Source organism: Sphaerodactylus townsendi, linkage group LG02, assembly GCF_021028975.2.
Source record: "Sphaerodactylus townsendi isolate TG3544 linkage group LG02, MPM_Stown_v2.3, whole genome shotgun sequence".
NCBI lineage: Eukaryota > Metazoa > Chordata > Lepidosauria > Squamata > Sphaerodactylidae > Sphaerodactylus > Sphaerodactylus townsendi.
In genome coordinates, this window is record NC_059426.1 from 77,462,824 (window position 1) to 77,473,757 (window position 10,934).

General features: G+C 42.8%; 1 protein-coding gene across 1 annotated transcript in view; it reads left to right on the forward strand.

Annotated features, from left to right (window-relative positions):
- Positions 1–10,661, forward strand: part of DRD4 (dopamine receptor D4) — a 42,302-nt gene extending 31,641 nt beyond the window's left edge. The window contains exons 2-4 of the mRNA XM_048486392.1: positions 1,763–1,875; positions 3,842–4,395; positions 10,349–10,661. Coding sequence (XP_048342349.1) covers positions 1,763–1,875; positions 3,842–4,395; positions 10,349–10,551 — 870 coding nt within the window. The 3' untranslated portion in view covers positions 10,552–10,661. The remainder of the gene's footprint in view (positions 1–1,762; positions 1,876–3,841; positions 4,396–10,348) is intronic.
- Positions 10,662–10,934: the final 273 nt, after the last annotated feature.

Sequence of the window (10,934 nt, forward strand, 5' to 3'; positions counted from 1 at the left end):
ATACACGTCTCATAAAATTTACGTTACAAAATAATGTAATGTGTATAATAATATTTGAAATAGTATTTTGTACAGTTTGAACTTGTAAGTTAAATAGTATAGTACGAAATAGTTTGAAAGTATTTTTGTGTTTCTTTTTCTCTGTATTTCATGAGATTTTTGTTTTTTTGTTTTTGTTTATGAAGAGAGTTAGGAATTGATTTCACTTTCTCACTGGTAATAATTTCTTAGTGGTTTTCAGCTATTTACTTAACCAGCTTTTTTGAGATAATAGCTGGGAGATCATGTTACTGAAGAACAAAAATGTGTAATTGTGTGTATCAGTATATGTATAACGGGTTTTTTAATTTTGTATTCAATAAAGTTTAATTAAAAACAAACAAAATATAACAGCAAACATATACAACTTCTCATAAAATCAACAAAATAATACTTATGTTAACAATGTTTTAGGAGGATCACTGTTGTCAGATATTTTGCAACAGATTGGGTTATTGGTGGATCAAGAATTGATAATAATTACGATACCACCCAGGGCTCAACAGAGAGCTGATATAAGAAAAATCTAGAAAACTCCAGGGCAGACTATTCATCACAAAAATGCAAAAGAAAGTATACAGTCTCTAATACACCACATACACAATCACAAAAAAATTATGAGAATAATATTTTAACAAATTGTCCTTTTGTTTCCACTGTCAATAGGACATTCAGTCTGATGAACATAAAAGCATGCCTGTGGCTAGGTATTGTAAGGAATTTCAAATATAAGGGAAGGGTCAAAGGAAAAGAAATCATGTACTTGCACAATTAGTGGATGTGAATTCTCTTGTATTCCCTACTAATCCTTAGGAAATTGGGGAGCCAATGTGAAGCGTGTAACGAAATTGTGCGGAACCTGATTTTCTCATCATGCACTCCAAGGCATGGTAACCTTTCCCTGGTCTGACCCTAAAGGCAGACTGAAAGTTAAGGGATAATGAAGCGCTAGTCTAGAAGGTGTGAATAAACCACTTGTGTGGACGTCATCTCAGTGGAGGTTTATAGCAACAGTAGGGTGAGGATTACTGGACATTAGCCCAGGGTTTTGTGAGGTATTTTCTTTGTAGGACAATCCCAGATTTTGCAAGCATGTCTGAGATTTTCTATTAATACACATTCAGGTGACAAAGGAAGATTTGGGATGCTTTTAACTCATCCAGAACTGATGCTTAGAAGCTAACCATTGGTTGCTTGGTTACAGGGAAGGTTTTGTGAATCTACAGTTGCGTGGAGGGGGCATGAGACTATTTCTGCTCCTGGGAGTATTGATGGCCTCCTTCACTTTTCTCTGTGTGTTCTCCGTTATTACTCAAAGCAATAGAAGCCTACAGTGGCTCATACTTCCCACCTAGTGGCTAATATTACCAGTCAACAACCTGGAAATCAGTTCCAAGCATCTCTTTTTTCCACAGTCCTGTTATCCACCCATCCCTAGCTGTAGTTACTCTGGGCCCTGGTTGAGGGAGAGCAGGCAGGTAAGGAGGCAAATGAAGGAACCGGAGAAGAAACAAGCAGGAGACTCTGTGGCTACTTGATTAGTAGTTTTAAAACTGCATGACCGATGCCTGGGCTGCAGCTTGAAAATCCTGCCCTCTTGATAGAGCCAGGCACTGTTGAGGACCTTACCATCTGTCTATGAAACAGGGGGTGGAGAGGAAGCACTTAGTGATTGGTCCTGCACAAAGAGACTCATGGTAGCTCTTCTGTTTTTTGTCTCCAGTTCCAGGGAGGTGTGTGGTCAATGAGCACAGTCCTGTGTGATGCCTTGATGACAATGGATGTGATGCTGTGCACAGCCTCCATTTTCAATCTCTGTGCAATCAGCGTAGATCGGTAAGCACTCCTCACTCAACCTTGACAACGTTCAGATTTTCCAATTTCACTAGATTCTTTTTAAATTCAGTGCCGTGACAGTAAGATTGATCCTCCCCGCCCCTGTCATCCTGACTGTCTCTCCCTCATGCCTCTGACTCAAACCCAAGTATGTCATGTTGCAGTGGCCTATACAAAGATTTGTATTTATGGGTTCATTTGTTGCAGAGGATAGGGCTGTCACAAGGACAGGTTCACATGCACACTCCATGAAACTTGCTGAATTACTGTGAGCAGGTCACTGATCCTTGTGGGGAGATCTGAAGGATAAACCAGGATAAATGTAATGGCACAACGTAATACTAGTGAACGAGCGCATTCGTAAAATAGCATGAGAATACTGAAGTAGGTGTTTTGACGTTTGACATTGATACAAAAGGTAAAAAAGACCAGGTACTAGGCTAAAAAAATATTATAGTATAATTAGCAATTTAATGAACATAAATTCTATTATTTTCATTATGCGTTACATTACGACATCAATACAGCATCATGGATTTGGTGGTCACACCGTCTTAGAATGTCTCTACATGCTGGCAGGGGCTGATGGGATTTGTAGTCCATGAACATCTGGAGAGCCGTAGGGCTACCAACCTCCTGGTGTGAGCTGGAGATCACCAACAATTGCAACAGAATTCTGCTCCTCTGGAGAAAATGGCTGCTTTGGAATGAGGACTTTATGGCATTTTGCCCTTCTGAGGTTGCTTCCCTCCTCAAACCTCCCAAGGCTCTATCACCAAATCTCCAGGAATTTCCCAACCTCGCGTTGGCAACCATAAAGGGAACTGATCTCAGTAGCTGGGAGATCTCTTGTGATTCCATGAGAGCCACTTGTACTGTGGGGGAGAGGGAGCAGGTGGGAGGTTTGGAGAATGAGAAGGAACAGGAAGTGAGAGTGGGTGGCGCAGGGCAGAAAGAGAGAGAGTATTGGGCTGGAGGCACCAAGAGAAAGAGTAAGGAGGTGGGGAGGCAGAGAAAGACAGTGTGATGGGGGGGGGGGGTGCGGCACAAGAAAGTGACAGGCAGAGAGAAAAGAGGGACTAAGAAAAGGATTGGCAAGAGGGAGAAAATGAGAAACTAGGGGGACAGGAGGAAAAGAATTAAGCTGCTCTTGCAGTTTTCTTGCAGATCCCCACCTGCGTGACTTAGTTCACACAGAGATGATTAAACTGTTCCTTGATGGTAACAGTTCAGGCCACGAGCAGGGTATTGCTTGGCTGAATGTGCTTCCATATAAAAATTCCCTTCCCTGCAGTTCCCAGGGCATGTCTGCACAATCAAGATTTACAAGTTGATGTTCTAGTATTTTAGTCCAGAACCAACTGATATCTTTAAATCTTCAAGAAGTTCCAAGTGTTTCAGCCATTTTGCATTACTGTCTTCATCATTCACTGCCCTGTGTGGCTTTGCGCTCTCTCTCTCTCTCTCTCTCTCTCTCTCTCTCTGTATGTATGTATGTATGTATATACACATACACACACGTGCACGCGCGCACGCATGCTTGATATATCTACCAGGTCATAGCCTGCCTAAAATTTGACTTTACTGCCTTCCCTCTCCCACTGCAGCCAGAAATGCTCCCCAAATGCTTCTGCTGAGGGATAAGGGAGCTGCTTGTGGAGAGAGTTGGAAGACTGTCATCAGAAGGGGAGCCAGTAAAATTTTGCCTATTTGCCTGCACAGATTTTTTTGGTGGGGTTCAGCACAGTATATTTGAGATTTGGCAGCAGAGTGTATGAACTGACACTATTAAAAAGCAATTGTGTTTGAGGTGTTGTGAGGAAATATGGAACTTTTGTGTGGTGTTAACATCTGTGACAACCAATTTGCATGCTGGTGTTGCAGAGCATTTGAAAGGCTCCAGGTTAGCATCATCCGCTGAACCCACAAAAAGCTCCCCCACTTGACCCTGTTCTCTCTCACCCAGGTTCATTGCTGTCTCCATTCCATTGAACTACAACCGGCGGCAAATTGACCTGAGGCAACTGATCCTGATCTCCACCACCTGGATCTTTGCCTTTGCTGTGGCTTCTCCAGTCATTTTTGGTCTCAACAATGTTCCTGATCGGAACCCAACTTTGTGTCAGTTGGAAGATGACAACTATGTTGTGTATTCCTCCATTTGTTCCTTCTTCATTCCTTGCCCTGTCATGCTGGTTCTCTACTGTGCCATGTTCCAGGGACTCCGGCGCTGGGAAGAGGCCCGAAAGGCCAAGCTAAAGAGCAGCATTTACTTGGGCAACAGGAAGCTGTATTATCCACCTCCTGTCATTGAGAGGAACCAGACTGAGGTCAAGTTGGAGGAACATAACCTGTGTGCTCACTCCGAGTGTGCTTTTCGCAGGGATTATGTGAACAGTAGCATTAAGACTGTGTCCTACCCACACCTCAGATTTCCACCACCTGTAGGACTCAAAAGGAAACGAGCCAAAATCAATGGCAGGGAAAGGAAAGCTATGAAAGTGCTGCCAGTTGTGGTTGGTAAGTGAGCAATATTTGGTGGTGAACAGGATTGGGAATCACCAGGCTGGTTTCAAAAGGACTTAGGAGCTGGGGTTAAAAGAAATAAGCTACAGGTTTGGGCAGAAGCAGGTTGAAACACTAAGCACATCGTGTCTCAACTCTGCGTGTATTTGTTGCTGTTCTTTGTCTTATGATGCTCCTCTCTTTGGAGTTCTGATGGATAGCTTACCGGTATTTGAACTTGATCAGAGCAGCCAGGGAAGGTTCAGTCCCCTTGGTGGCTCTCTTCATGTTGTAGACGCTCTTCCACATGTTTTGGCTGCCAGCTTTTTTCCCCAGAGAGAGATTCTGTACCTCTAAGTGTTGTATGGAAATTGACCATGCGAAGCTCCCCACTGCAGCTCTGTGTTGAGAAAAGTAGCAACTTTTGTATTTCTCCTTATCTTGGAACTGTCAGAGTCACGGAACCCAAGACATAAGTCTTACAATCAACAGCAAATAATAACTTTAAAAGGCATGGAACCTCTGAGTAGGTGGCAGTACTGTTTCTCGAGTTCTTAGTCATACTGATGGGATGCTTTGGGCAACTCTAGTTACTCACTTTCCCTGAGATGAATAAAGACACTCCCTGCTTCTACAGTTTTCCCAGATGTTTTGTAAATACACATGGTTGTAGTTGTATATAATCCATACGAGATTTCATCACTGCTATGAGAAGCAGAGAGTTTACTCAGTTTACTGATTAATATTTTCACTTAGCCAAGCCGCAGCTTAGTTTTTCACATGCTCAAGTGTAGGGCCCAGTGCTTTTATGGAAGTGTACAAAAGCATTCTTTAATTTTGTTACAACTTCACTTGCTAAAGTTCTGACTTCCCACAAGAATGGTGCTCTGAACTGCATCCTCCATCTGGCAAGGTGCTTCCCAATATGTGTCTCTGCCCTGTAGGTTAAGCTCCGTGTGCCCCGTTTCCAAGGTGAAGAAGCTGAGACAGAGTGATTTGCCCATGCTAAGCTCTCCCAGCTCCTGAACTGCTGCTTCTTTGGCTTAGGCATTCTGACTCTGAAAGGAAGAATAAACATTTGAAGGTCTTTTCATAATTCTAAGAACTAGAGCCCAGACCACAAGCCTCTGCTGCTTGTGTCTGAATCACACTTTGTATGAGGGAATGAGAAATGACTGGAGGCCCAGGGAAAACATAGCCTGCCTATCCACCTGGTATGTGTGTGAAGTGCCATCAGGTCACAGCTGATTTATGGCAATGCAGTAGGGGTTTCAAGGCAGGAGACTAATAGTGATGTTTTGCCATTGCTTTCCTTAGACGAGTGTTTCCCAACTTTTTCGACATCACGGTACCCTAGATCTCACTCTTCATATCTCACAACCCCTGCCATCCCCTCCACCTTCCCCTCCCAGGGTAAAGGGAAGCTCTTGCGGGGGGAGTGGTTGCTGACCTTGCGGCAGGCCCTGCCCCCTGGGCCAGCTCCATGTCCTTGCTGGTGCTGGTAGGAGACTGCAAAAATGAGGGGGGCTGGTAGCGTTGCCGTGGTACCCCCGGGACATGCTCACGGCACCACAGGGTACCACAGAACCCTGGTTGGGAATTGCTGCCTTAGACCTTGATGACCCAGGCTACCTTGATCTCATTAGATCTTAGAAGCTAAGCAGGTGGCCCTTGGTTAGTACTTGGATGGGAGACCACCAAGGAATACCAGAGTCACTATGCAGAGGAAGCTGGTATATTGCATTGTCGAAGGCTTTCACAGCCGGATTCAACTGGTCATGGTTGGTTTTCTGGGCTGTGTGGCCATGGTCTGGTAGATCTTGTTCCTAATGTTTCGCCTGCATCTGTGGCTGGCATCTTCAGAGGTGTATCACAAAGGGAAGTCTGTTACACACTGTGACACACCTCTGAAGATGCCAGCCACAGATGCAGGCGAAACATTAGGAACAAGATCTACCAGACCACAACCACACAGCCTGGAAAACTCACCACAACCAACTGGTATATTGCTTTTTCATTTCTTTTTTTGCTTTGAGGATAATTTGACTAAAAAGCAGCCGGAATCTTTCTGCAGGCAGCTTTTTTAGCTGTTGCTGTCATGCCTAATTTCTGACATGATTCATCTTTGTGGGATTTCTCCAGACTCCCCCTTCACATTTCAGAACACTCTTCTCTTATAAAAGACAGGCGCTAAAGATTGTATCCCCGCATGGCACAGTGCTACCAAAGAGATGTACCAGACAAGCTAAAGATCTTTTGCTCAATCATACCCATAGCACCTGAAGAAGTGGGCTCTAGTCCATGAAAGCTTATGCTGCAATCCAATTTCATTAGTCTTTAAACTGATCCAGAGGCCAAAGTCACTGATAAATAGACTGGCTTTACATTCATTTTTGTAAGTAGTCTTTATCACCCTTTCACTAGCTTTATGAGATAAGTCACTCCTGTTTTATACATGGCAGAGTAAGGAACAACATCTCCAGGTTCATATCTAAGGGCTGTTTCTGGCAGAAAGGCTGCCGCACAGAGACCTTTTTAAACTTTCCTTCATGTGGTATCTGTAACATACAGTGTGCCATTTCTTGGGTACTTGCTCACAATGTGGACTGGATATCACCAGAATATATGGTACAGGGGCCACCACACAAGGGCAGTTTCAGGTGTCTCCATATGGCAGTTACATTGTCAAAAAGGGACCTAGCTATCCAGTAGTGTAGTCTATCTGGTGGAACAGAATAGATTTAAATTATTATAAATTAATATGGATATTTAATTTTAAGTATTATTTGTTAAATGCTAAGTAAGAGAGTTAAAGATAAGTCTTAGGCTCATTCCGCACATGCAGAATAATGCACTTTCAAACTGCTTTCAGTGCTCTTTGAAGCTGTGCGGAATGGCAAAATCCACTTGCAAACAGTTGTGAAAGTGGTTTGAAAACGCATTATTTTGAGTGTGCGGAAGGGGCCTTAGATAAGGAAGTAACACCATAAGCCAGCCTTCTGTATGTAAATTAACCTAAGGTTTCTTTCAGTCAAGATACCTTCAGAGACAGTGTGCCCCATTCAATGTCATAATATAATGTACAGCAATTCCATAGACATAGCACTGTTGATATTTTATCAAGAGAAGGGTAGGTGTGTGTTGTCTCCAGCTGACCGCACCAGAAGTTGCAGGCAGAATACTTTGCAAAATTCATAGCAGCCTTGGAGCCCCTCTCCTGATCAATAATACTTTTAAAGACAAATTGCAAGTCATGACTTTTACAATAGTGGTATAAAGATCTCAGGCAGATTAAATCTTCTTAGCTTAATTGAACACCTTATAGTATAACTTGTCCTAGTTTAAACAATACTGTTCTTGTTCTATCTTAGTTTATAACCTATAACTTTTGACTTTACTTCCTTAACTCTCTTAACGTTAACTCTCCTATCAAATAATAAACTTAGATACACTTATTGTCGAAAGCTTTCACAGTCGGATTCAACTGGTTGTGGTGGGTTTTCCGGGCTGTGTGGCTGTGGTCTGGTGGATCTTGTTCCTAACTTTTCGCCTGCATCTGTGGCTGGCATCTTCAGAGGTGTATCACAGAGGGAAGTCTGTAACAGTGTGTAACAGCTACACAGCCCGGAAAACCCACCACAACCAGTTATGTACATGTGTTAATTTCTAAGAATCTAAACCCATCTGTTCCATTATATCCCCCCTTCTTGCACCTTATTTTAATGGGACTATGTGCCTTTGATGGGCAAATTGATACCTCTTTTCAGCAGACTCACAGTTAGGCAGCAGAAAGGTAAACAAGGGTTAGAAGTGGCAAGAGGTCCCATAATTGCCCCTCAAAAAACCCCTGAAATTTCTGCTTGAAGCCTTTTTTTAGTACAGGAGTGACAGCATCTTGTTCTGTGACCAGCTTTATTCAGGTCAAACTAAATGCTCATATAATGGACCCCTGAGGCCTTAAAATCTCTTTCTCTCCTGCATTTAATGGCTTGAGGGCTTTCCCCCCCTTCTTCCTTCATCATAATTTGCTTCTTTGGAGGCTTTTCTGCTAATCGTGAGGACTAAACTCACAGCCTTTCTAAGGCTTTACCAGATGCATTCCTGTTGAGCAGTAAAGAGTACTTGTCTGCTGAAGAGCACTCAGACTAAAATGCAGGGGCTGGTTAAAACTCATGACTCTTTCAGACGGGGAAAGGGCAGCGCTGAAGTGCCAAAACTGGTGAACACCTGAGTTCCCTTTTTAGCAGGTTATAGCTTCTTCCTCTACTGTAGTTTTATGATAGAATAAACTGCGTGTGGTAATCTGACCACACTGGAGTTTGTGCTTGAATGTCTACTGTTAAAGAGCTTGGCCTTCAAAAGGGCAGTGTGATTGCCAGTGTGTGTGCTAGACATGTGCCCCTCCCAATATTCATCTTTTCTAAGTGGCTCTACAAAATTATTCCAGGTGCCATTCCCACCAAACACAGGTGCAGGAACTCCTAGATCTCCACCTTTCTGAGGCTTCTTTCAGTACCCTGTTTAAATATAGTCCTGTGCAAATGGCTGCTCTTGTGATTCTCTCCTCTGTTCCCCTCTAGGCCACAGAGGATTGCAGTGACACTTCTAGACATAGTTGCCTCTTAAAGTTATTCACCAATAAATAACCTTTGCTCTAAAGTCCAGGCAGACTCCACTTGCCGTAGACAATTGCTGTCTTAAGACTATTGACCTTTTAGCTTACGTGAAGAAATTCTGTATACTATAAATCAGCTTGTGACCAAAGACACGGTACTGTCTGAAGAAGATCCATATTATCCTGCTGTGCATCAGAGAAGACATTTTGAATACCCTGGAGTACCATCCTGACCTCACCTGAATAGCTCAAGCTAGCCTGAATTTGTCAAATCTCAGAAGCTAAGCAGGGTCAGTCCCGGCAAGTATTTGGATGGAAGCTCTCCTAGAAATATCAGAGTTGTAATGCAGAGGCAGGCAATGGCAAACCACCTCTGTGAATGTCTCTTTGCCTTGAAATGCGCACCGGGGTCACCACAAGTCAGATGTGACTTGATGGCAACAAAAAAAGAAAAAGAAGAGTACCATCCTAGTAAATATTTTTCTGGGAGTAAGTCCCATTCAGTAGACCTCAGTAGGAATCTGAGTAGACCTGCTTATGAGAGTTCTCCTGTCCTACCAAAACTATAAAGAGACTGTATTTAAAGCTTGTATTTAAAGGCATATCTGAAAGCATCTACGAGAGTCTTGATCCATATTATGTTTACAGTTTTAAAGGTATGAAAATCTGAATGTGACTACATATTTATTTTCATGAACTATGCACCCCATGCTTGAAATTTATTCCAGATGCACCTGAGAGTACATACGAAAGGAATGTGTTAGAGCTGGTTCAGACACTCCCAGTTTGACATAGATGATGCCAAAAACAAACAAAACACTCCTTTTCCATAGGGGGTTTCATGTACAATGTTAGCGTACCTCCACTGCATACTTCTAGGCCATAACTCCTTGATGTGCTAGTTATACATATGGGAACACTGATCTTGTTTATTTTTTTAAATCATTAGTAAAAATTAAAATAACAGAAAAGTGGTCTTGTTTACATGGTACTGAGTACATGGAATCCTGCAGTGTTCTGTGTTGCATGCCCAGTAACACCCCTTCCCCAACTGCAAATAACAAACCCCAGGGACAGGAAACATGCAGGAAATGTCCATATTGTACTGCTATAATTCTTGTAAGCATGAGAAGGATTCAGCTAGGAAGCTGGACCTTGCAATTTCAAGTGGTGGGAAACAGTAAACCGTTCTGGAATCCTCTGGTTTATTCCTGAAAAAATTACCTTCTCCAGCACTTGAAGGTTTTTTGCATCCACAGAGTTGATACCCAAAGAAATTAAGTGAATTGCTTGTTTCAGCAGGAACTGCTGATCGAGCCAGAGATCAATTTTCTCTCCTTCTCTCTTTCCCAGGTGTTTTTCTTTTCTGCTGGACTCCTTTCTTTGTGGTTCACATTACCAGAGCTCTTTGTCGGACTTGCCTCATCCCTGGCGAAGTCACCAGTGTTGTCACGTGGCTGGGCTATGTCAACAGCGCTCTCAACCCTATCATCTACACTGTCTTCAACACTGAGTTTAGGAACTTCTTCCGCAAAATTTTGCACATCTTTTGCTAACGCTGAATGTAGAAATGGACTGTGGATTTAGAACAGAGTGTATTGTACAGGGCAAGGAGTCAGACAAATTAATTTCTTTGTATAGTTTATTAAAGTTTTATTTCTTACTATGTTATTGCATGTTTTTGTCTTTTTCCCTGTGTGGGTGAAGATAGATGCTACAATATATGCATTTGCATTTAAAAGAAGAAGAGGAGTTTGGATTTATATCCCCCCTTTCTCTCCTGTGAGGAGACTCAAAGGGGATTACAATCTCCTTTCTCTTCCCCCCTCACAACAGTCACCCTGTGAGGTGGGTGGAGCTGAGAGAGCTCCGAAAAGCTGTGACACACCCAAGGTCACCCAGCTGTGTTGGAATGTTCAAACTAATCAGAGTTCACCAG